At 44.2% G+C, this 25,960-nt stretch overlaps 2 protein-coding genes across 2 annotated transcripts; both read left to right on the top strand.

Moving 5' to 3' along the window:
* The first annotated feature begins 4,361 nt into the window (after window positions 1-4,361).
* On the top strand, window positions 4,362-10,581 carry LOC123098802 (protein GDAP2 homolog). Its single transcript, XM_044520878.1, has 14 exons — window positions 4,362-4,848; window positions 4,944-5,021; window positions 5,117-5,172; window positions 6,290-6,409; window positions 6,547-6,617; window positions 6,826-6,919; window positions 6,998-7,210; window positions 7,306-7,554; window positions 7,671-7,779; window positions 9,326-9,393; window positions 9,508-9,577; window positions 9,661-9,735; window positions 9,835-9,926; window positions 10,202-10,581. Exons 1-14 carry the CDS (start codon window positions 4,486-4,488, stop codon window positions 10,281-10,283), a joined length of 1,740 nt encoding a protein of 579 aa, XP_044376813.1. The 5' UTR covers window positions 4,362-4,485; the 3' UTR covers window positions 10,284-10,581.
* Window positions 10,582-19,790: 9,209 nt separating this feature from the next.
* Window positions 19,791-21,568, top strand: LOC123100430 (inorganic phosphate transporter 1-2). Its single transcript, XM_044522367.1, has one exon. The coding sequence runs from the start codon at window positions 19,829-19,831 to the stop codon at window positions 21,404-21,406; it is 1,578 nt and encodes a 525-aa protein (XP_044378302.1). The 5' UTR covers window positions 19,791-19,828; the 3' UTR covers window positions 21,407-21,568.
* The last annotated feature ends 4,392 nt before the right edge of the window (window positions 21,569-25,960 follow it).

The following is a 25,960-nucleotide window of genomic DNA, read 5'->3' as shown; positions in this document are numbered from 1 at the left end:
TTTGGGGTTATGCATTAGAGACAGCTGCATTCACGTTAAATAGGGCACCATCTAAAGCCGTTGAGATGACACCGTATGAACTGTGGTTTGGCAAGAAATCTAAGCAATCGTTTCTTAAAGTTTGGGGCTGCGATGCTTATGTTAAAAAGCTTCAACCTGATAAGCTCGAACCCAAATCGGAGAAGTGCGTCTTCATAGGATACCCAAAAGTAACTGTTGGGTACACCCTCTATCACAGATCCGATGGCAAGATATTTGTTGCTAAGAATGGATCCTTTCTAGAGAAGGAGTTTCTCTTGAAAGAAGTGAGTGGGAGGAAAGTAGAACTTGATGAGGTAATTGTACCTACTCCCAAATTGGAAAGTGGTTCATCGCAGAAATCAGTTCCAGTGATGCCTAGACCAATTAGTGAGGAAGCTAATGATAATGATCATGAAACTTCAGATCAAGTTACTACCAAACCCCGTAGGTCAACCAGAGGACGTTCCGCACCAGAGTGGTATGGTAAATAGTTCTGGAAGTCATGTTACTAGACCATGACGAACCTACGAACTATGAGGAAACGATGATGAGCCCAGATTCCGCAAAATGGCTTGAGGCCATGAAATCTGAGATAGGATCCATGTATGAGAACAAAGTGTGGACTTTCTTCATGACTTATACATGTTCCTACGACTATGAGATTATGCAACTCCCGAATACCGAAGGATCACTTAGTGTGCTATCAAACGTCACAACGTAACTGGGTGATTATAAAGATGCTCTACAGGTGTCTCCGATGGTGTTTGTTGAGTTGGCATAGATCGAGATTAGGATTTGTCACTCCAATTATCGGAGAGGTATCTCTGGGCCCTCTCGGTAATGCACATCAGTATAAGCCTTGCAATCAATGTGACTAATGAGTTAGTTACGGGATGATGCACTACGGAACAAGTAAAGAGACTTGCCGGTAACGAGATTGAACTAGGTATGATGATACCGACGATCGAATCTCGGGTAAGTAACATACCGATGACAAATGGAACAACGTATGTTGTTATGCAGTTTGACCGATAAAGATCTTTTAGAATATGTAGGAACCAATATGAGCATCCAGGTTCCGCTATTGGTTATTGACCGGAGATGAGTCTCGGTCATGTCTACATAGTTCTCGAACACGTAGGGTCCGCACGCTTAACGTTCGATGACGATATGTATTATGAGTTATGTGATTTGATGTACCGAAGGTAGTTCGGGGTCCCGGATGTGATCACGGACATGACGAGGAGTCTTTAAATGATCGAGACATGAAGATTGATATATTGGAAGGTTATGTTTGGACACCGGAAAGGTTTCAGATGAGTTCGAGCATTTTCCGGAGTACCGGGGGGTTACCGGAACCCCCCTGGGGAGTTAATGGGCCTTCATGGGCCATGGTTGAAGAGAGGAGGAGGCGGCCAAGTGGTGGGGCGCGCTCCCCAAGCCCAATCCGAAATGGGAGGGGGGCCGACCCCCCTTTCCTTCTCTCCTTCTTCCCCTTCCTTCCCCCTCCTAGTTGGACTAGGAAAGGGGGGGAACCTACTCCTAGTAGGAGTAGGAATCCCCCTTGGGGCGCGCCATAGGAGGCCGGCCCTCCCCCTCCTCCACTCCTTTATATACGGGGGAGGGGGGCACCCCATAGACACACAAGTTGATTTTAGCCGTGTGCGGTGCCCCCCTCCACATATTTCCACCTCGGTCATATTGTCGTAGTGCTTAGGCGAAGCCCTGCGTCAGTAACTTCATCATCACCGTCACCACGCCGTCGTGCTAAACTCTCCCTCGACCTCAGCTGGATCTAGAGTTCGAGGGACGTCTCCGAGCTGAACGTGTGCAGATCGCGGAGGTGCCGTGCGTTCGATACTTGATCGGTTGGATCGCGAAGACGTTCGACTACATCAACCGCGTTACTTGACGCTTCCGCTTTCGGTCTACGAGGGTACGTGGACACACTCTCCCCGCTCATTTCTATGCATCTCCTAGATAGATCTTGTGTGATCGTAGGATATTTTTGAAATAATGCGTTCCCCAACAATATTTATCAACAATGAAATTGACATAATGTGCATACCAAGGGTTATCACCAGAAGAGAAAGCATTTTATAACACCTAATTGCTCATCAGAAAACTATCATCAATAGGTATTGGGTCATCAAGAATTTTTTCATCCTAGACAAATTATCCGTGACAAGATTATCAACTCCCTCTCTATCAACAATATGCAAATCAAACTCTTGTAATAAAAGAACTCACCTAATCAACCTAGGCCTAGCATCCTTCTTATCCATGAGATATTTAATAGCAACATGATCGGTGTGAATAATAGCTTTAGAATCAACAATATACGGTCTGAACCTATCACAAGCAAATATAAACTGCTAAAAATTCTTTTTCAATAGTGGCATAACTTTTCTGAACATTGTCTAAAGTCTTACTAGCATAATGAGTAACATTTTATTTCTTATCAACTCTTTGACCAATAACAACACCAATAGTATAATCACTAGCATCACACATAATTTCAAAGGGTAAATTCCAATCAAGTGCTTGAACAAAGGAAATTGTCAAAGATTTCTTAAATATTTCAAAAGCTTCTACGCAATCATCATAAAATGGAACATCTTTTTGTAGGAGATTAGTAAGAGGTCTAGAAATTTTAGAGAAGTTCTTTATAAACCTTCTATAGAAACATGTGTGACCTAGGAAGCTTCTTATAGCTTTGACATATCTTTAAGACATGACATTTTCTCAATTGCATCGACTTTAACTTTATCTACTTCAATGCCTCTTTTAAAAAATTTATGACAAGGACTATGCCTTCGTTCACCATAAAGTGACATTTCTCCCAATTCAAAACAAGATTAATCTCTTCACAACTTTGCAAAACTCTAAGATTGCTCAAACAGTCATCAAAAGAAGTTTCGTATACGGAAAAGTCATTCATGAAGACCTCAATAATTTTCTCACGGAAATCAGAGAATATAGCAGTCATACATCTTTGAAAAGTAGCAGGTGCATTGCATAAACCAGAAAGCATACATCTATAAACATAGATTCCATAAGGACAAGTAAAATTAGTTTTCTCTTAATCTTCTTGCGACACAAGTATTTGAGAGAAACCAAATAATTCATCCAAGAAACAAAAGTGTGTATGCTTTGATAACCTTTTTCTAACATTTGATCAATAAAAGACAAAGGATAATGATATTTCCTAGTAGCTTTATTCAATTTTCTAAAATGAATTACCATCCTATAACCTGTAACGACTCTTTGTGGGATAAGTTCACTTTTATCATTAGAAACAACAGTAATGTCACCTTTCTTAAGGACACAACGAATATGACTTATCCATCCATTATCAGCTATAGGATAAATTATACATGCTTCAAGAAGCTTTAATATTTCTGTTCTTACCACATCCTTCATCTCAGGATTTAAGCGTCGTTGATGATCGACGACTGGTTTGACATCGGGCTCCATCTTAATCTCGTGTTGACATAGAGTAGGGCTAATGTCTTTAAGATCATCAAGCGTATATTCAATTGCAGCAAGATTTTTCTTCAAAGAAAGTTTTCAGTAATCTCTTTTTTTCGTGAACTGAAAGGTTAGCATTGATAAAAACAAGATATATTTTCTTTTCATATAGATAAGCATATTTGAAAATATCAGGGAGTTCATTTAATTCGAACGCATGATCACCCTTAGATGGAGGAGGATCTCCCCAATACTTCAACATGCAAGTTATGTTTAAGGATAGGTGCTTGTTCGCAAAAAATAAATAAATAAGGATAGGTGCTTGACTAAAGAATATTTTAGTAAATGCACTATAAACGCTTTTAAAAATGTAAAAGTACATTATTTGTTGGAATGTATATATTTATAATATTTCGGTATATAAGCAAAACTAGAAACAGAAAAAAATATAAAAACACAGTAATGGAATGACAGCTACTGGCCGGCCCACTGCCGAGACTGCTTGTGCTTGAGTCGAGCTGTGACTTCCTCTTCTAAAAAAAACAAAAAGCTGTGACTTCCTCTCGCTGCCCACCCGTCGTCTCCCCGAGGAACCACGCAGGAATCTACTGTAGCTACGATTTGGCAAAAAAAATCCATCTACTCCTAGCATCGGCTGCATGCGGAATCCAGACGTACCCAAATATGACCAACCACGCAGACTGACATGCCGGGCCAACAATCCAACCGGCCACAGTGGTCAGCGAGACGGGTGCGCCCGTCGACGTCTCTTCCTTCCCCCGCGTGTACGTACAAAAAATTTCCGCAGTCCGCAGCAATTATTGTGGCAGATTTTTTTAAAAAGGATCCAAAATCCAATCCCCCTTTCTCTCTCCTCCCTCCGCCCCGATCCCCAAACTCGTCTCGCACCAGCCAGCCTCCTCGCGCGCGCGCGAACCCCGTGTCTCCGCCCATGCCCTCGCGGCGGCTCTGATCCGGCCGTCGTCGCCCCACATGCAGCACCGCTCGCCGGCGGCCGCCTCAGCCTCCGCCTCCCCCGGGGCGGTGGCGGCGGCGGCGGCGGCCATGGCGCCCGGCGTGGGCGGGGTCGAGCCGGCCGTGGCGCTCGACCAGGTCCCGCGCTGGAGCGACCCCGACCAGCGCTTCCACTCGCCCTCCTCCCCCACCGCGGCCGGATCCGAGGCCCCCGCCTCCTCCTTCCTCTCCTTCGCCGACCCGCTCGACGCGGCCGCGGGGGGCGGGGGCCACGGCGCGTGCCGCTTCCCCGTCGACCCCGAGGTCAACTCCAGGATCTACCTCTGGCGGGGCCACCCCTGGAACCTCGAGGTCGACGCCGTCGTCAACTCCACCAACGAGGTCGGGGTCCCTTCGCGCCCGCCTTCCGATGCCGCAAGTATGCGTGCCACGATCGATGTGTATGCTAATGGTTCCTGCGTGGTTGCTGTATGCAGAGCTTGGACGAGGCGCATAGTAGCCCTGGGCTGCATGCGGCGGCGGGGCCGGAGCTCGCTGAGGAGTGTGCCACCTTGGTACGCCACTTTCTCGGTTGCTGTTCTAGGGGCGCATTTGGATTTGGAATCGTGATCACAGTTTGTCTCGTTTCTATTTTTGTGGATATTTGCAGGGTGGGTGCCGGACTGGGATGGCGAAGATGACCAATGCGTATGATCTGCCTGCTAGGTTGGTGATTTGATTTGATTTTCATGAGCACTGTAGTAGCTGAGCCTCCCAGTATCGAAATGTAGTTGGGCAACCATTGCTGAAGTTCTAATGTTCTGCCTACGCATTCTTAAACAAAGGGAGTCGTCCATTGCCCATTGGGTATATACAAGATGTTTGCTCACTAGAGAAGTGCATTTGATCAATAATCCTTTGTAATTACTGATTTTGCCCCCTTTTATGAGGACAGTCAAATTTTAGATAATTGTTCTTTTTTGTGCTCTCGACGTCTTATGATCTTCGTTTTTAAGTTAGCAAGCACAAGTTTCCAGGGATTACAGAAATCCACTTATATTTAATCTAGCATGTATTTGCAGAAAATGAACTTGGATACCAAAAGTAGTGCCCACCGTAAAGTTCATTTGGGTAACTTGGAAAGCTAGTAGTTAGATCCCTGCAGAAGGAATTAATGATTAAGTACATTATCGTCTGGATTAACAGAATGAGCAAGATTTTACTGCCAATGATTCCATGGGCATGAAGAACGAACAATCTTGTGGTCACTGTTGTTCACCAACTGACCCTGGATGCTCTCTGAGACACCCCACCCACCGTTCTGGAAAAAAATTGTCAAGTCAGTTACTGCTGTGAACTGGGAGATTTATTAATTTTTTTGCCAAGGCAATACTAATCTGCTGAAGTGCTGATGTATTTTACCATTAGATATTCGATGATATTTTACATTTAGTTACTTACAGATGTAACAATGTAGTGGGAACATCTCTATTTAGCCCAAAATGCCCACTATGGACTGACCATATTGGGTGATTACTCTGGCTGTGCAACATCACACCATCCATTACAACTGCAATGCTTGCTCACCATGGGATAGCCATAGTATGCTCAGACAAGTTGTTTGCTTCCATGTCCCATTCTGCATTTCATACTGTAAAGCTTATAGTAGTTTGGGTGTAATGTGCTTAACAGTGCAATTTGAATGACTCATTTTCCAGTTGAGTAAATACTTTCTGTAAGTGTAGCAGAACAGAGTTGTACCTGTCTTACACTCAAGGATGACAATCGATTCCGCTATATTTGCTCTTCCATCTGTTATCATGCTTATTGACATGCTTTGCAGGAAAGTCATCCATACAGTGGGCCCTAAATATGCTGTCAAGTATCACACAGCTGCAGAGAGTGCACTTAGCCACTGCTACAGGTCTTGCCTGGAACTACTCGTAGAGAATGGTCTTGAAAGGTATATTAAAAGCTTTGACGCTTGAATACTTGCATATTCTGTTTGTATTACAGTTTGATGTCTTACAATACTGCATTCCATGTTGTACGCCCTGCAATTTATGCGAGGTTAAGTTATTTTGCCTTTCATGTGATTAGCATTGCAATGGGCTGCATATACACAGAAGCCAAAAATTATCCCCGTGAACCGGCTGCCCATGTGGCAATAAGTGAGTTATATTGTCAATATCTTCTTTCATTTCTCTTTATATTCCGCTATTGTTTGATTAGTTCTATGGCTGTTATCCTGCGGATGCAAACTGCAAAGAATGGATTTATCTGCGTTCATGATTTTTCTGTTCAACAGCTACCTTTCCTTTTTTTTTTGGGTCCTTTCCTAGTTTCTAAGTCCCATCTTCTTTGGATGAGGTTGAGCAGGAACTGTGAGACGTTTTCTGGAGAAGCAGAAGGACAAAATAACTGCTGTTGTCTTTTGTACCATATCATCAACTGATACAGAGATATATAAGCGGTACTTAGACTGAAATCCAGTACTACTAATTAAATGTGGTGATTTTCCTGCATACGTTGACAGTGTTGCATTCTGCAGACTGCTTCCTCTTTATTTCCCACGGGACAAACAAGAGGAAGAGATGGCTTCGTTAAAACTTCCAGCTGATGTTGGGGATGAGAATGGTGAGCCAATAATAGATGAAAGGAAAATAAGAATAAAAACATTGCCTGCTGAGGCAGCAAATAGCAAGTATGCAGTTCCCGTGCCCGCAGATATTCCTCTTTCTGGTTCTGGATTGACACGTAGAAGGTGAGACTGAAACATACTATTAACGATGATTGGCAGAAAAGGCAAGATACTTAGTTTTAGTTGGAGTTTTTCTGATTCTAATTTATTCCATACAGAAATTCTAAGTTGGATTCATATTTGGATCCATCCTTTATGTCCATAATTAAAGATCCGGATCTCCGACGCAAGGAGCAATGGGAAAAGTCTGCGCAGGCAAAGAAGGGATTTAATTTTGCTAAGTTGCTTGGTTTTGGTGATCTTGGCGGTCCTGCATTATCGGCTGCAGAAGAATATTCACTTCATCAACGTTACCTTGCTAAAGCAAATTCCCTTAATCTTTCAGAAATCGCTGAAATGAAAATAATGTATGTAAATTCATCTTTTTTTTGGGGATTTTCTTTAGTTTGTTTTCTATCCATAGTTATTTTCCTTCTGCTACTGTATCATTTGCTTGTATTTTGATTTTTTGGGTCAATTGCAGTTACCGTGGCGGAGTTGACAGTGAAGGGCGTCCAATTATGGTTGTTGTTGGCGCTCACTTTCTTCTTCGCTGTTTGGACCTGGAACGATTTATTCTATATGTAATAAAGGTAATTTAGTTGATCCTTAATTTTGTTGAAACAGTTGAATCCCGCATGCTATTTGTACAGAACACCTGATTGCTTTTCCATGTACGTACCAACTAAACTTGATTGATCACAAACATCCCCAAAGGTTCACCTTTGACTTTCTGACTTAGGATTTGCCAGTTAGGGTAGTTCAACGCTCGTATATTGATTAGTGAATTGCTCAAGCTTGTCCAATGTTTTTACTGTGATTTTACTTAATATAATACTTGAATGCAATTTTACTTTTTGTATCATCTCATAATTCATTCTTGCATATCCCCATAACTGTGTATACCGAAAGTCTTTTGCTGCATTTCTGATGTCTGAGGCTACCCACATTAGAAATGATACATTTTTGGATTGATTTCAAATGAATCATAGTGGCCCTGATATCATGATTCATCACCTTGAGGATCAGTATGCAGTGCTTTGTCCTCAAAATGCGAAAGTTCCTTAAGGTGTCAAACTGGCCTAAAATATCTAAATTCACAATACCATTATACTCCTGGGAGTATGTACTCCTGCTCCTCATACACCACTTAGTATTGAACTATTTATCGGTTATACATTATTATTTTTAATATGCTTCATTAGAAATTACTACCTCTTTAACTAAATATAAGATGTTTTTGCAGTTCTTTGAACTGCAAAAACGTCTTATACAGTCCAGTTTGAACTGGAAAAACGTCTTATATTTAGTTACGGAGGTAGTATTAGATACCCCAAAGTGAGTTCCATCAAAAATTTCATCCAAGTCCATATATTTTTCATACTTTGCATATATACTGATTTTCTGTATGTGAGAAGATATATTGCCGGTGCTCTAGGACTTAGAACTGTCTTGCCTTCAACCTGGGATGTCCACTGACTTTCTCCCAACTATCGGTAACCCATGCCTCCTAGGAGGATTGTAACTGTACTTCTACCTTCTCAATGAAATGAAACGCAAAGGTCCTTTGCGTTTCCTCGAAAAAAGAAGATATATTGCAAAACGAAGGTGCCCTGGTGATATTTTTCGTACTATTCATATGGGGTATCTTTGAATAATTAATGAAGTACTCCCTCCGTTCCTAAATATAAGTCTTTTTAGAGATTCCACTAGGGACTACATACGGATGTATATAGACATATTCTAGAGTGTAGATTCACTCATTTTGCTCCGTATGTAGTCCATATTGAAATCTCTAAAAGGACTTATATTTAGGAACGGAGGGAGTATATCGTGAAGGATAAAGCGGTATCATAGATTTGTTTACAAGGTGTACTGAATGTAGTACTCCCGGGAGTGTATAAAGGAATCCTATATATACGCAATTTGACAAAATTGAGTGGGCTTGCAGCAAGAAATTCTAGCCAATGTATCTGGCAGTTAACGTAGCAACAACCTTGGACTATGGAAGTAGATCTACAAACTTCTCTCTAACTTATATGATTGTTGCTACTTCCTCTTTTCATAGTATCCATTCATCTTGGTTTGGAACATTTGGACAGTAAAATCTGACAGTATCATGATATACTTTGTTTGCAGGAGTTTGAACCTTTGATTCAAAAGCCTTACTCAATTGTCTATTTCCACTCAGCAGCGTCCTTACAAGTGTAAGTGTTGGATATGCAGGCTGGGAAGGAAACTGCATCTCTGTCTGAACCTTAGCGCATGCAACATATAAGAAGCACTGGATGTAATATAAGTTTTTGTAATTTAATTTACAGACAGCCAGACTTGGGATTCATGAAGCGGTTACAACAAATGCTAGGTCGTAAGCATCAGCGAAATCTTCAGGTTGGTACCTCATTTGATCTCATTGTGCAATTTTAATTTTATGTTTGAAGAATATTAACATCTGATGGCATCGGTCAACACAGGCTATATATGTACTCCACCCAACGCTGGGATTGAGAACAGCTATTTTGGCGTTGCAGCTTCTTGTTGATGGAGATGTAAGTGTGGCTGCAACTACTTTCCATTTGATTATATTACTGGGCACGTTTTTTTCTTTCAATTCCAACCTTTTTTTTTTGTTTGTTTGTGTCAATTAGGTCTGGAAGAAAGTTGTCTATGTCGACAGACTTATGCAGCTGTTCAGATACGTGCCACGGGAACAACTAACAATTCCAGATTTTGTCTTCCAGTAAGCAATCCTTGCAAATTTTCTACTCCCTCGATCCCATAATATAAGATGGTATTTCATCCAATATGTGAGTAAATTGTACTCCCTCCGTCCCATAATGGAAGACGTTTTCTTGACTCTAATGTAGGGAGTCATGTAGGACGTTTTTTGACACGTCCTACATTATTGGACGGAGGGAGTATGTAATAAGATCTTATATCATGGGACGGAGGGAGTAGCTTTTACAAGGTCTGGTAGCCAATGTATGTTCGCTACTGACATTATTGATCATGCAGGCATGATCTAGAAGTGAATGGTGGAAAGGGCATAATCGTTGATCCTAGAACGAAGCATGTCTACCAAAGACCGTCAGGTTGACATTTAGCAACTTGTTGCTCCCAGTTTCCGGTCACCCCGCTGTCAAATCTCTGTTCTCTGTAGGAGAGTTCACATCTAGATCCGTGAAGTATGTATCTAGTTGAGTTGACATTATGTTCTGCATTACATTCTTTCTTATCTTAGGAAGGTAGTTATGTATATGTATCTTGTTCTGTATAACAAAATAAAGGCTGTGTCTCTCAAGTTCTTCCGCTGGGCTAAATCGTAGTCCTTGTGTACTGTAAAATTTTGACTGGTCCTTGCAGTGGAGCAACAGATTGTCCTGTTATCAATGTTCTGGACATGCTGGCGTAATAATCTTGTAAAGTCACGTAGATACCCTTCCCAGATAGAATTCGTACTGTATGGTGTGGATAAGTCAACTTATTTGTTATTTGCCATTTCGTCCACACTGGTAATTTTCTTTTAGAGCAAAGACACAGCCGAGCCCGAGAAGGGCGCTAGCCTAATCTGACTTTGAATTAACAAAGCCATCAACCGGCCATGGTACAACTGCAGAGTACAACAACGAACTAGAACAAAGAAAGCAGCAAGATACAGAGGCGCTCACAAGCCTCAAGCATTTCACACAGGGAATGATATACAATGGAGCACCTAGCTGAAGGACTTGAGGTCCTCCACCGTGACTAGACATGGTTGGGAGCAATGCCGGCTTCGGAGAGGGAATGAAGTTGCACCTACATGGCCTGCCTTCACCAAAACCTAAGGGCCTCGGCACGACACGACCATCCAACCCCGTCTTCGAAGGAGGCCACAACCTCCTCGCCTGGATCGCAAGGCGCCGAACCGTCGAACAACGGAAAGTCCCCATGAACATGGATGAAAGCCGCCGAGCAGACCCAAGGAGCGGATCAGAGCACCCAAATGTGCCGACAAGGCTCAGCCAAAGCAGAGCAAGCTGCAAAACCAACGGGCAAAGCACGTCGGAGGAAAAGCTAAAGCTTGGACGAAGAAGAACACGCCAACGGCTGCTGTCAATGCACCCCAACAGTGCCCACCAACCCATCCCTCAAGGCGGCGCCTTCAAGAAGGTCACGGCACCGAGAACGCCGCCGCCGCCCACCGGAGTTAGGGTTTTCACCCGGGGAGCAGGGGGGTGGGTAGTGGAAGGGCAGACCTTGACCGACGTCTCTATGAAGAAACACGGCGCCCGCAGGCGTCGTCGTCGTCTCGGCCGGCCGGAGCCGACCAGGAGTTTCCCCCAGTCTGGATCCCAACCACCAGAGACGCCCACAGGTCGGGGCTGGCCAGCCACGCCAGCGCAGCCAGGATCCGTCGAGGGCGACGCACACTGAGCAGGGGACGGAGAGCAGCAGCTGGGTCGAGCGCCGCCAGCCACCAAGGCAGCCACGGTCAGATCTGGCGCGCCAGCCGCCAGGGCAACCACGCGAGGTCCCAGTCCACGGGAGTTCTGTCGGCCACCCGACCAGAATGCCGGCACCACACCAACCCCGAAGCACGCCGCGAGAGCAGAGGGGCCTCGCCGGGGGACCGCCGTCCTAGATCCATAGCCCTCCGATGCGGCCGGAGCAGCGAAGGCCCCGCCGCCGCAGTCCCCAGCTGTGCTACGGGCCTTGCCCGGCGCCAGCCTCGTGCAGCATCGAGGGAGAGGAAAGAGGGATGGGAGCTACGCCGGCGGGAGGGGGCCCCGAGTCGCCCACGCGGGGCGGCCATTGGTAATTTTCTCTCTCGAAAACGTAGGAAAACTGCACACATATTTACATTAACTAGAGATGTACTCTACATGTAAAGAAATATAAGAAATTAAGGACGTTTAGATCACTACTTTAATGATCTAATTTGTTTTTATATTTCTTTACGGAGGGAGTAAATATGTAATTGGTTTGGGGCCAACAACGGACTAGGAGTCTCGGCCAAGCATTTGGTGTGGCACGGAACCATTTTTTTCATGGTAATACGTGTATCATTCATATGATAAAGATCGAAGTATAAGTCACATAAGGACCGACATGACAAAACTGAAAAGATAGCAAAACATTCTCTGAGTATGACACCAACGTCCATCGCCTGCCTCCGGCACCACCAAGCAGCCACCGAAGAATAGAATGACGAATCGCCTCCTCACCCGAGCTCAACGCGGCTCCATAGATGCAGCTTTGCGAACCTCCAAGGTGGCTCCCCGAAAGTGAAGCCATTGCTGTTGAACGAATTAGACTGGGGCAACACCCCGGACACGCCATCGAACTTCAGGTCTGACACCCTACCATGACTTAGACGCCGAAGGAGGAAACCACACTTGCCATCCATCAACCACGAACCTAGCACACGTTCCATCTTCTAGATGTCGTCGATGCAGACCACAATCTGCATCCGCTCCTGAACTATCTCCCAAGCTCCGTGCCGACGCTGGAACAGACGTCGTCGCAACGGCGGAGTCCGATGACACATGTCCACCACGAGGATGCCGTCGCCACCACACCATCCTCTTGCTTGAATAGACTGGATTCTAAATCCATCCCCAACGATTGGACCAATCGTCTCATCGGAGTGGAATATGAAGAAATTTTATTCAGCGCCGCCATCGCCGCTGCCGAAACCAAGACGATGAACAAACTAAAAAACTAAGCTACTTTGGCCTAAAACTATCCACACGCGTGGATCCGGCGACCCCCCTCACCACCGACGACCGAGGTCGTCGACGGAGGGGAGCTGCCGGAGAACGGCGGCGGAAAGCTAGATCGCTTTTCCTGTCTTCGGGAGGAAGATAGGAAAACGATTGCCCTCAACTTATCACGGAACCATTTGGAGTGGTGCCGTTGAAGGCACAATTGTTTGGTGAAGATAATCCCTTCATTTTTATTTAGTCCGCGTATTAGCTTTGGTCAAAGTCAAGCTTTGTAAACCTTGACAAAGTTTATAAACAAAAATATTAAAATATACAATATCAAATCAATATTATTAGATTTATTATTGAATGTATTTCCACACCATATAGATTTCTTAGGTAAATGTTTATATTGTTTTCTATAAACTTGGTCAAAAACTTTACAAAGTTTGACTTCAGTCAACTCTAATACAAGAGTAAATAAAAACGGAGGGAGTATTTCGGAAGGCCCTCGAGGACATGCATGGCACCACCAGCTTGAAAAACAAAGCGCAGGAGGTTGTGCTGATAATTTTTTTTTGCCAGCGAGATGTTTGATCTGTTTTAGTTTGATGAGTTCTAGCTAGCAGTAGGTGTCTAGACAAATTTGCTTAGAGGATAGTATAGTCAAAACAACAATGAACTAAAAATGTCAACCCATTTAAAATTGACATGGCTGACATTTGATTTTCGTAGACCCAACTTATTACTTATGTAATTGTCATGCGTGATGATGATAGATTGTACACCGTTATCCGTATCTTGTTGTCATGACAGGTTGCTTTCAAGCCTGAGTTTTGAGCTAACAAGTAACAATGGCGCCTTAACTTAATGGACCTTAGGCATAAGTCATCTCCTATATATTGGTGGATAGTTGCATGAAAGTGACATTTTGGAATGAGTTTCTTGAAATAATAGCTTGTGGAACTATCAGGAACAACACTTATTAGGAAACTGTGGTCGTTGTTTGCAATTTGCATGCTGTTTTTTCCATTGTATTAACGAGGGAAACTGTCTTCCTGATGGGTAAGCTATGGCTGTTGCATTCTAGAACAAATGCTAGGCAGGCTTATTGATTTTTAAGGTATTGTGGAAAAGAAGTTTAGAATGATCTATCACATGTATTCATTAGATCATACTGAAATTACTTAAATTCTACTACAAGGCGGTTGTCCTCAAACATTTCATCTCGTATGTTCCCCAACACAATGATATGCTTGTTTAGAGCATGGTTAAGATAACTTTGAGTTAGCGAGAAAATATCTACAATCAGCTCAACCAAATGAGATCATCATAGTTCCACAAATATAAATAGAGAAATGCTTCGGTACACCCCCCTCATAAAAAGTATAAAGGATAGTATGGACTTTTCACAGATTGTATTCACTTTCCTACATAGAACGTATATACGCTGTAGGTTCGTATAATACCCGGCGAACAGCCCTCCCTCATGGGCTCAGCCCATTTACATTTTTTTAGTTTTAATTGTCAAAAAATTAATGTCCTCGGCTGGATTCGAACCACAGCCCCGACGCGCTTCGTGTAACTGCACAAACCATCCGGCACAGCACATCAGATTTGCTTTCTTGGCTTGTTTTCTCGTTCTTGTACCCAAGAAAAAAACACAGCACCTCCACTCTTTAGTTTATGTCTCTTTTTTTTGCACGGTTTTCTTTAGGGTTTCTAGTTTTCCTGTTTTGTTCATAAAATACTAATATTTGTATTTTAAAAAATTGTACATAAATTTTAAAACAAATGTTCATGCCTTTCAAACATGCTCAGAATGTCAAAATATGAACAGTCTTTTTTAATAAAAAAATCAAACACGAACATTTTTTGAAAAAAGAAAAAAAAATGGAATTCCAGAAAAATATGAAAAAAATGAATTCTGAAAAATTTAAATATATGAGAAATAGAAAATATAAACATAATAAACGAAAAGTCTAAGAAGACAAACAAATAAACACAAGAGAAGATAAAAAGAAAAAGAGAAACACGGTTCACGACCTCCGAGAAGGTCCCAAAACAGGAAAAAATGGCTGGGAACCAGAGGTTCCCAAGACCGAGAAAACTTTTTTGCAAATTTCATAGTGAACATTGTTTTGATTTTTTGTGAAAATATTCAAATCCATGAATATTTTTAAAACAATTGATGAACCTTTCAAATCCGTGAGCTCTTGGACCGGCCCAACACATGCCCGACGAGAGCAATGTCGTCGCCTAGTTGGGCCAAGGCCTAAGCATTTTATTTTATTTTCTATTTTTTCATTTGATTTCTTATTCTATTAATTCATTTTTCTCTTTTTTGAATACCAAAATACAAGTTGTAACTAACTTTTTAAACTAGTGATTTAATAAAAATATAAAATATTTATTAAATGTTTTAAAAAACACTTACTGTTTTCAATTTTATCCCTTAGTATTTATTAGTTGGGGTCATTTCAAGGATGTCCAAAAAACACCATGTTCAATGGAGATTATTCGGTAAGGTCAGAACGGTTCATCTGAGAGCACGTTATTTTTCAACATATTTGAAATGGCCCCAATTTCCCCACCAAAAAAGATGAAGAAATGGATCCGACTTTTTTTCATGGCCTTTTACAAGCAATTCAAGGCACCATGCCAAGTTGATTTGGTTTTCAACAAATTCTGCATTTTCTGGAGTTTCCTTTGTAAAAGAAGATCGATAAAATGGTCGAACATGTCGCAACTTGCATACGGTGTCGAAATTGTTTAACCTATCATGGTTGCCTACCATGGTCATTCCCATCCGGGTGCATCCTCCATTGAACATGGTCTAGTTTTTGAACATTTTTTAAATGACCCCAACTTCTGCAGGCAAGGGGCATGCATGTGGTAAGGATCCGTGCCAGGTTTGAATGATTTTCGACAAAATATGCAAGTTGCGACACGTCCGACCATTTATCTACCTTTTTTAACCGAGAGAACCCCGGAAAAGTCAAATTTGTCGAAACCAAAACAACTTGGCATGGTGCGTTTAATCGGTAATATAAGATCATGGAAAGGTTTGTGGTGAGTTAATGGATGCCGCAAAAACATGCTCTCAAATGGACCCTTCTCGCCTACCCGAACACCATCTGTTGAACATGATCTATTTTTGAACATGCATGAAATCACCCCAACCTTTTCCAGTAGACGGGCATGCCCATGGAGGCATCCATGCCAGGTTTGAATGAATTTTCCACAACGTATGCATGTTGTGTCACGTCCGGCCATTTATCAGGTTGTTTTCACCGAGAAAACTCTAGAAATTGAAAGAATTGTAGAAAACTTAAACAACTTGACATGGTGCCTTGATTTGATCATAGAAGGAGGTGGAAAAATTAGGCCTTTAGAAGGATGTTGAGAAACAACGCACCCTCAGGTAGAGGCCTTCTAGCCAACCTGAACACCCCTTCATTAAAAATGGGCTATTTTTGGACATTCTTAAAATGACCCTAACCTTTTCAAGCAGGTGGGCATGACCATGGTAGTCATCCATGCCAGGTTTGTACGATTTCTGACACCGTATGCAAGTTGCGATACGGCCGCCCATTATCGACCATTTTTTACCGAGAAAACTACGAAAAACGTAAAATTTGTCAAAAACCAAAACAACTTGGCACGGTGCCTTGAATTGGTCATACAAGGCATGAAAAAAATTGGGGCCATTTCAAGCATGTCGGGAAACGATGTGCTCTTAGACGGAGCCATCTTGCCTACTCAAACACCTCCGTTGATCATGGTCTAAGTTTCCTTTTTCCATCTTTTGTAGTGCGTCAAATATAACGCTAAAAAGAAAGACTCTGGTTTTCCTTTTCAACCGGGCTGGTTTTTTCTTCAGTTTTTACATGGTTTTCTATATTATTTTGTTTTTCTTTTCTTTTATTGATTTTTGAAAAAAGTTCATCAATAATTCAAATTAAGTTCATTGATTTGGAAAAAAATTAACAAAATTTAAAAGATCCATTGATTTAGAAACAAAGTTCATTAATTTATAAAAAAGACCAACAATTTTCAAAAACAAATTGCCAATTTGCGAGATAGTTCACGAATTTGTGAAGAAAACTGATCAATTTTGGGGAAAGAAAGTTCACTGATTTGAAAGAAAAATTCAAGAATTTGAAATTTTGTCGTCATTTTCGATTAAAAAAATCACGAATTATAAGAACTTCACGCATTTAAGAGACAAAAAAGAAATGGAAAAAACAACCAGAAAATGTTGCGCTTTTCCAGTGTTGTATTTCAAGTATAAAAAAACTTACTTGATACTAGAGGTCTGGTTGCCTAGCTGGTTATTGCGGCTGTGCTAATTGTTGAAGGACCTAGGTTCGAATCCTGCAGCAAGCACCTTTTTTTGCGGTTTAAAAAAAAAAGAAAGGATGAATGTGCTGAATGGGCCAGCCCAGCATGGCAGGGTGTGCACGTCCGTTAATGTACAGCGTATACGTGATTCTAAAAAAAAAAGAGTTTATAAAAAATGCCTATCATGCCCTTATTTATGAAGAGGTATGGGCTAATCTGAGCCGTCTTTGTGTTTAGGGGGTGTACCGAAGCAGAAGTGATATAAATAAGCCTTCAGTAACCGCTAGAGGGCCAAAAGTCTACAGTTTCTTTAAAGTAATTGACAACTGCACACGAATCAACATCTAGTATGTACAGTGCAACGAACTGAACCGCACCATGACCATACTAACCAGCACAAGATGACCCGGCATTACACAAAACATTCCTATCCTGCCGTCCTTTTCGTTTCTCTAATCTTTATATTAAGATAAGAACTATAATCAATATACCACGCAAGAAAAAAACTATAACCAATATATAAAATGTTCTGGATTCCTTCTAGTGAGAACAATCAAGGTTTTGCACACCTCACTGACTTGACAAAACTTAATTGTATACTATATTTAACACAGCCAATTGTTTCCGTAAGCTGTGATTGATAATCTCTCATGCTGAGCTTACGGTTGTTGTACTGTCACAATCTTTCCTTGTTTTAAGCTGTTGTCGATAAGAGCTGTTGTAGATAAGGGTTTGATAAATACTGTCCGGATCAATGATTGTGTTCTTGTACATTTCATCCAAATATTTTTAATCGCATAAACTACGACACCATGTGTTCTACAGGTAAGATGGCAGGAGTGGACACCCTTATTAGCTAAGCTTGCGAGTCGCGCCAATTATTTTGGAGGATCGCGTCCAAAATTAAACTCATACAATACAATAGTTGACAGATCGAAAGGCGGACTTTTCCGTTCCTGAGGAAAATTGATAACTATGGTCACATTTCATGTTGCAAGCTGTGGTACAGATGGAATATATCCCTCTATATTACTTAAGCTGCGTGATCTTCATAACTACGGCAGTATTATCGTGGAGGCCAGCACCAGGTCATGCTCGAGTATACTACAAATTATTACTACTACAAAACTAGTGACAAGTTGGCAAGGTTCCCCCGCATATTCGGATCTTCACATATTCTTCTTCCGTTGAGAGGGTTTTAAATAAGCTAATTACTGTCCACATCTATATTATGAGCTGTGATTCGCCCAACTGATTGCAATTTGGCAAAGAGAAACGAAGAGAAAGGAGGATATAAGTCAACAATTTAAATAGTACGGCATACGGATTTCAATGCTGCCCTGTCTGCTTGCTGCGAAATCTGCATATGTTTAGTAGTTTGTTAAAAAAAAACACACTTAGTAGTTTTTATTTCATATTTCAGATTACCAATGTTCTAAACGTATGGTTGCTGCATGCTATTTTGTTCAGAACCTTATCTAAATTCTGAAGTTGGGAATTCTCCTCTGTTTCTGTGACTACTATGTTATGCACCTAATCCTTCAAGAATATTTCCTCATTTTTTCTGTGTTACAATCAATAAAAAAATAGCACGTTATAGCGTTCTGAGCAGTCTTGCTAAATGAAATCAATGTACAATTGTTCGCTATAGTGTGGAGATAGCGTTGCCTTAGCGCGATATAGCTTCGCTATAGCTGATTTTAAGGGTTGCGCTATTATGTCATAGCACGCTATTTTTTGCATTGGTTACAACCAAACAACCCCCCCTCCCCCCCTTGTTCCTACATTTCTAGAACAATGTGAACCAAGCATGGCCTTTTTATGTAACAGATGACCAATGTTCTGAACATATAGCCCTTGCATATGTATTTTGTTCATAAACTGTCTGAAGTATGAAATTAGATTTTAGCAAGCTAGCAACAACAATTGAACTAATTATATTTGTATGCCTATGTCTGCAAGACCTAGCATTGCATCCATTTATCGTCGAAATTCTGTTTTTTTGTTGTTGCTTCTGATTTGATGAAATCGGAGGAGTGCCTACCTTCTTCCTGCCATACCATGTACTAGTTATAGAGAGAACAAATTAACTCCATCTCTGAAGAAAGGTCACCAAATCCATGCCGGTAGTGAGAACATAAGATACAACTCACCGTATAATCTTGACCTTTTCTCGCAAAGCTTGCTTGTGTCTGTACAATATGTTTCTTTCAGGTATATTCCCAGCATAACCATGATCTGGCTTCATTATTTTTTATTTCCACAATTCTATAGTACTAAATTTGAAAGTCAAACCTGATAAACTTAAGTTTAGCATTCCTTAATCCTTCTAATAATAACAGAAATGTAGCCCGACATAGCTGTAGCTCTCAAGGCAAGACAATTGACTCCGCGTATATTTTTGTAAGAACTATCTTGACAATGTACAATCCGTTGTTTTACAAGCGATGCCGTACATATGATATTATATACGTCGTTGCAACTAGCACAATATGTACCTTCACCTTGCATTATTTATGCCTATATAATAGTATATATACGTACTAGAAGCATCGAACAAAGCACACAACAAGAGAGCAGCAGACGAAGTTTAGTTGAGAGATCGCCGGCGGCCATGGCGACTGAACAGCTCAACGTGTTGAAAGCACTCGATGTTGCCAAGACGCAACTGTACCATTTCAAGGCGGTCGTGATCGCCGGCATGGGCTTCTTCACGGACGCCTACGACCTCTTCTGCATCGCCCTCGTCACCAAGCTGCTGGGGCGCATCTACTACACCGACCCTGCCCTCAACGAGCCCGGCCACCTCCCGGCAAACGTGTCGGCCGCCGTGAACGGCGTGGCCCTATGCGGCACACTTGCCGGCCAGCTCTTCTTCGGCTGGCTCGGTGACAAGCTCGGCCGCAAGAGCGTCTACGGCTTCACGCTCATCCTCATGGTCCTCTGCTCCATCGCGTCCGGGCTCTCGTTTGGACACGAGGCCAAGGGCGTAATGGGGACGCTATGTTTCTTCCGCTTCTGGCTTGGCTTCGGCGTCGGCGGCGACTATCCTCTGAGCGCCACCATCATGTCGGAATATGCTAACAAGAAGACCCGCGGCACCTTTATCGCCGCTGTGTTTGCCATGCAGGGGTTTGGCATCCTATTTGGTACCATTGTCACGATCATCGTCTCGTCCGCATTCCGACATGCATTCCCTGCACCGCCATTCTACATTGACGCCGCGGCGTCCATTGGCCCGGAGGCCGACTACGTGTGGCGCATCATCGTCATGTTCGGCACCATCCCGGCCGCCCTGACCTACTACTGGCGCATGAAGATGCCCGAAACTGCGCGGTACACAGCACTCATCGCCGGCAACACGAAGCAAGCCACATCAGACATGTCCAAGGTGCTCAACAAGGAGATCTCAGAGGAGAATGTGCAGGGTGAGCGTGCCACTGGTGATACTTGGGGCCTCTTCTCGCGACAGTTCATGAAGCGCCACGGGGTGCACTTGCTAGCGACCACAAGCACTTGGTTCCTGCTCGATGTGGCCTTCTACAGCCAGAACCTGTTCCAAAAGGACATCTTCACCAAGATCGGGTGGATCCCGCCGGCCAAGACTATGAATGCATTGGAGGAGTTGTACCGCATCGCCCGCGCCCAAGCGCTCATCGCGCTCTGCGGCACCGTGCCCGGCTACTGGTTCACCGTCGCCTTCATCGACATTATTGGGAGGTTTTGGATCCAGCTCATGGGATTCACCATGATGACCATTTTCATGCTCGCAATCGCCATACCTTACGACTACTTGGTGAAGCCAGGGCACCACACCGGCTTCGTCGTGCTCTACGGGCTCACTTTCTTCTTCGCCAACTTCGGCCCCAACAGCACAACCTTCATTGTGCCAGCCGAGATCTTCCCTGCGAGGCTCCGGTCCACATGCCACGGTATCTCTGCCGCTACCGGTAAGGCGGGCGCGATCATCGGCGCGTTCGGGTTCCTGTATGCGTCGCAGGACCAGAAGAAGCCCGAGACCGGCTACTCACGGGGGATCGGCATGCGCAACGCACTCTTTGTGCTCGCAGGCACAAACTTCCTGGGCCTGCTCTTTTCCTTGTTGGTGCCAGAGTCTAAGGGCAAGTCGCTTGAGGAGCTCTCCAAGGAGAACGTCGGCGACGACGACACCATTGCTCCGACTGGTGTCTAGAGACATGCAGGCGTACATGCACACTCGTGCATGGTTGGTGTGTTTGATATGCATTTCTGTTCTGCCGTTTATATTGTTCCTGCGGTTACTTTCTGAATTTGTTGTGTTGTAATGGTGACAATATAATGCGTTGGCCGTAACAGTGATTCAATATTCAAAAAAGTATCACCTGTCTTCCCTCCCATTGTTTCCAATGTCAACAATTGATGGCTTTAATACATACCATTAACAATTAATTTCTCTCGATTTGTCTTGTTCAACCTATGACAAGTTGGACAACACATACACACGAGTAATATGGTTATTATCCACACAAGGAGCTCTATCATTGTATTCCACTCTTAAACATTTAGAAGGAATGAAAATTCTACTTTTGCGCTTCAGACGTTAGATCGATTAACTTGTATCCAACTCCTGGAAGATGATAGAAACCACAATAAATAAATAAATAAATCATTTTGAACATGAAAGTAGTATGGATGCCAATAGATTAATTCCTACAGCATCTATGATGCAACCATGTGATTTTCCTGCATATATTTCTAAAGTCGGCTCAGTTTTCTATACTTTAAAAATTGTCCGAATCTCATTAATATTCTAGAGTAAGAGCATCTCCAGCCGCGCCCCCAACAAGCCCCCAGGGCCCTTTTGTATCGCCGGCGCAGAAAAATCGGCCCAGTCGCGCCCCTAGATGCCCATTTTTCGCCGGTTAGGGCCGGATTTGGTGCTGGCGGACCCAGGCCAAACCCGGCGCGCTGGGGGGCGCTCGGGGAAATGTTTTTGGCGCGAAAACCTGGCAGGCCCGCCGAGTCAGCAACCGGGTGCGTTTCGTCTACCTCATGGCCTCGGTTTCCTGCGGGGAATCAATACCAAGGCTGCGCCAGTCAGCCTTCCATTGATTCCTCACGGGCGGCACAACGGAGAGGCGACGCGCGCCACGCGTACACACGTCTGCCGCTCCCCCGCCGCTATAAAAGCCGCCCCTCCCTCGCCGGTGGACGCACTCTCCTTCGTCCGCATTCCCTCTCTCGCCGCCGACGCCCCCATCTCTCCATCTACAGCCACCACATCCACAACCCGCCGATGGGAGAGCGATTTCCCGGCGATGGAGCTGCGGCCAACGGCTTCGGCCACCGCCACCTGCATGAGTGGGAGGCCTACCTCCTCCACGAGGCGAACTACCCGGCGCTGCCTGACATGCGCGTGCCGGGGTGGTGGAGGCTCAGCGCCGGTGGCGTCCCCGTCCCCCCGCAGCCCGATGCCGAGATCACACGCGTTCGGGCCTCCCTATCGGAGGAGGTGCGGGGCCGACCGGAGTACGCTGCCAACAACCACGCGCACTGGGCAGCGTAATTCCAACGCCGCCACGAGGAGCAGCTCGCCTCCACCAACAAGGCGCCGGTGAGGGGGCGCCACAACACCGACGACCGGCGTCTGTGGTAGGGCGTCCCCGGGCGCACGCTCCACTTCATCCTGGAGCACCTCGAGGGCGGCAACGAGCCACCGCTCGAGTACCCGGCGGCCCCGGCCCCGGTCCCCCGCCGGAGCGGCGGCCCTTGGATGTCACATCCCTAGTTCTGGTAAGCTCTAGGCTAGCTAGTCGTGTGAGCATCATGTTTAATTTTCAAATGAACTTGAAATGGGGATTGGTCAAACCCCTAGCACCAAAACAATGCAAATAGGTTCAACTTAAAAATATTTTCTATGAACCCAAATTGGTCTGCAAAAATGTTCATGATTTATGGAAAAAGGTGAAAACCATATCCAGAGATGATGCATATTTTTCCAGGACATTTTGGTATTTGAATTAACGCAATACCTATTTGAGTTGGAGCAAATAAATCCTATAAATATATTTATTGCTCTAAAAATTCTAAAACTTGAGGTGGGGCTCTGTAATAATATAGTTTGCACCCACAAATATTTTTCAGAAGCAACCAACTTGAATTAGTTTAAAAACCAAATTCAAAACACATATGAAAAATAGAAAAACAGAAACAAATAAGAAAAGGAACCTACATGGGCCACTTACCTGGCGGCCAATCTGCTCTGGCCCAGCAAGCCGGCCCAGCCGACTGGCCACGCTAGTCATCCCCTACCTCGCGCCAGTAGGCAGGGGCGTGTGGCCTCCACACGCCAGCGCGCGCGGCCACCTCCTGCTTGCCGCCGCTGCAGCTGGAGGGCGACAAGAGCGCCACGACACCCTGAACCGCTTGCTCTCTCCCTCGCCCTCATCCCCTTCTCTGTCTCGCTCTCTCTCCCGCAGCCAAGCGCCACCGTCGCCGCCGTTCGCTGCCGCCACGGCTACCGCACTCCCCTCGCCCTGCCGCTGATCCCAGAAACACCGCCGCGTCTCCCTCGTCCTCCTCACCGAGCCACGCCCCGCCGGAAGCCCCCGAACGTCCTCACCGAGCTCGTCTTCAACCTCCCGACGGCGAGATCGACTTCGCCGCCCCGCCAACTCCAATCCTTCCCCGAGCCCGTTTCGACGCCCTCTGCACTCGCCGTGAGCCCCTCTTCCTTTCCCCTCTTCTCTCGTGCTCGCGCCCGTCCCCTAGCTCCATTTCCCACCGCGGCCGAGAGCATCTCGCTGCCGCATCGTGGCCACAGGTGTGGCACGGTGCTGACACCATTAACCATTTTCTGGATTAAAAATAATCCAGGAAATTCCAGAAAATTAGCAAAGCTTCAAAAATTCATAGAAATTCAACCGTAACTCCAAATGAAATAATTTATATATGAAAAATTATCAGAAAAATCCAAAGAATCTGTTTATGGCATTTTCATGCATGTTAGAACAACTTATGGCTACTGTCTAGGACAAATTAAGTGAATGACATTTAAATAACCACATGTGGAGTTTGAATTTGAACCTTTGGTTCAAACCAACTTCATTTAATCTGGTTGCTAGATGCATTAGCTCAAATCACATCATATTGACATGTCAGGATGATGCATCATATTGTTGCATTGCATTGATTGTGTTCTTTCTCTGTTGCCGGTGTTTGTCCCCTCTCAGTAGACGTGGTTTCGACGATGAGTTCGATGACACCGATGAAGGGTTATACTATCTTCAAAAGTGCCAGGCAAGCAAAACCCCCTTGTTCATTCCGATACAATCCCACTCTCTCGTTCCTGCTCTCTTTCATTGCATTAGGACAACAACGATTCAACTGTTACATGCTGCGGTAGTTGAACCCCTTTCCTCTGCATGACCTGTCATTGCCACAGTAAATAGATGAAACCCACTAGCATGAGTAGGAGTTGTTTGAGCCCTGATGTGCCTACTCATTCATGCTTGTTTGTCATGCCTTCTATTGCTTAGAGTTGAGTCAGGTCTGATTCATCGGGGATGAATTGGAATGGTGATGAACATGTCCTACTCTGTGTGAGCTAACTGTGTGAACACGATTTGGTAAAGGTAGCGGTGAGAGGCCATGTAGGAGTACATGGTGGGTTGTCTCATTGAAACCGTCCTCAGGAACTGAGTTCTGTGTTTGTGATCCATGAACAGCTACTACCACGCGTTGGGCCCGAAACCAATGGACCCTCTCAACTTATTAATCGCCTTGATCTCTGTCCAGGAGTTGCAACTAGTTTCTGGTGTTTGTAGGTTATGTGTTGGAGGCCGTGTGTAGCGCTGACCCAAGGGGTGGGCTATGATGCGGTAGATACACCGTGGCCCGGTGTACCGGGCGCCCGTTTGGTGTCTCGGGATCCCTGCACACATCGTTTGGGGCTGTGAGTGAAACCCCGGCCAGATCTCCTCGCGGATGGAACCCGAATAGGCGATAAACCTGGACTAGAGACTTGTGTGGTTAGTCAGGTCGTGGCCGACTCCCTCGCCAGGCTTCCGCTTGAAGGTTGCCGAGATACACGACATGTACATGGTGGTAAGTGGCGAGAGCGTGTGTGAAGAAGTACACCCCTGCAGGGTTATAAATGATCTATTCGAATAGCCGTGTCCGCGGTAAAGGACTTCTGGGTTGCCTGTATAGTTCATAGACAAGTGAAAGTGGATACTCTAAAATGCGCAAGATAAGCGTGAGTGCTATGGATGGCGTTCTCGTAGGGAGACGGGAGCGGATCCATATTGGTGTATTGAAATGGTGAATATGTGGACTCGTGTGTGCCACCTCAACAGAGTTACTTGCAGTAGTAGTTCAGGTTAGCCGCTGAGTCAAATCTGGCTTGCTGCAGTTAAACCCCACCATCCCTTTTGAAAGAACATCCGGTGCCCCCATGTTTAGTTTTGGTAATTGATGACAATCTCTATGGACTAATGATTGCCTTGAGTTATATTTGAAGGATTTGTCCATAGGCATTTCTTGAAGTCCATGTGGTGGTTTCAAGGAGTTTATGTGGTGACCAATGTGTTATTAAGGAATTATCCAAAGATTGGTCATGTGAGAGTTGAGCTTATTGCAAGCATGTCTTGAAGAAGAAGATTGTGTGATCATTCATGTTTACCTTCAAGACATCATCCAAATGAAGAGAGTTGGAAAGAGTCAAGGTTGATCAAGACTAAGTCAAGAGTGAATCAAGTTGATCAAC

Source organism: Triticum aestivum, chromosome 4D (genome assembly GCF_018294505.1).
Source record: "Triticum aestivum cultivar Chinese Spring chromosome 4D, IWGSC CS RefSeq v2.1, whole genome shotgun sequence".
Classification (NCBI taxonomy): Eukaryota; Viridiplantae; Streptophyta; class Magnoliopsida; order Poales; family Poaceae; genus Triticum; species Triticum aestivum.
Note: the sequence above shows the minus strand (reverse complement) of the source record. Positions and strands in the feature narration are given on the sequence as shown.

Excerpts from the sequence above, each read along its gene's own strand:
- LOC123098802 (XM_044520878.1), top strand. The coding sequence starts at position 4,486 with ATGCAGCACCGCTCGCCGGCGGCCGCCTCAGCCTCCGCCTCCCCCGGG. Across the intron at positions 4,849-4,943 it reads TCGTCAACTCCACCAACGAG|AGCTTGGACGAGGCGCATAG; the intron begins GTCGGGGTCCCT and ends TGCTGTATGCAG. Across the intron at positions 5,022-5,116 it reads CTGAGGAGTGTGCCACCTTG|GGTGGGTGCCGGACTGGGAT; the intron begins GTACGCCACTTT and ends GGATATTTGCAG.
- LOC123100430 (XM_044522367.1), top strand. The coding sequence starts at position 19,829 with ATGGCGACTGAACAGCTCAACGTGTTGAAAGCACTCGATGTTGCCAAG.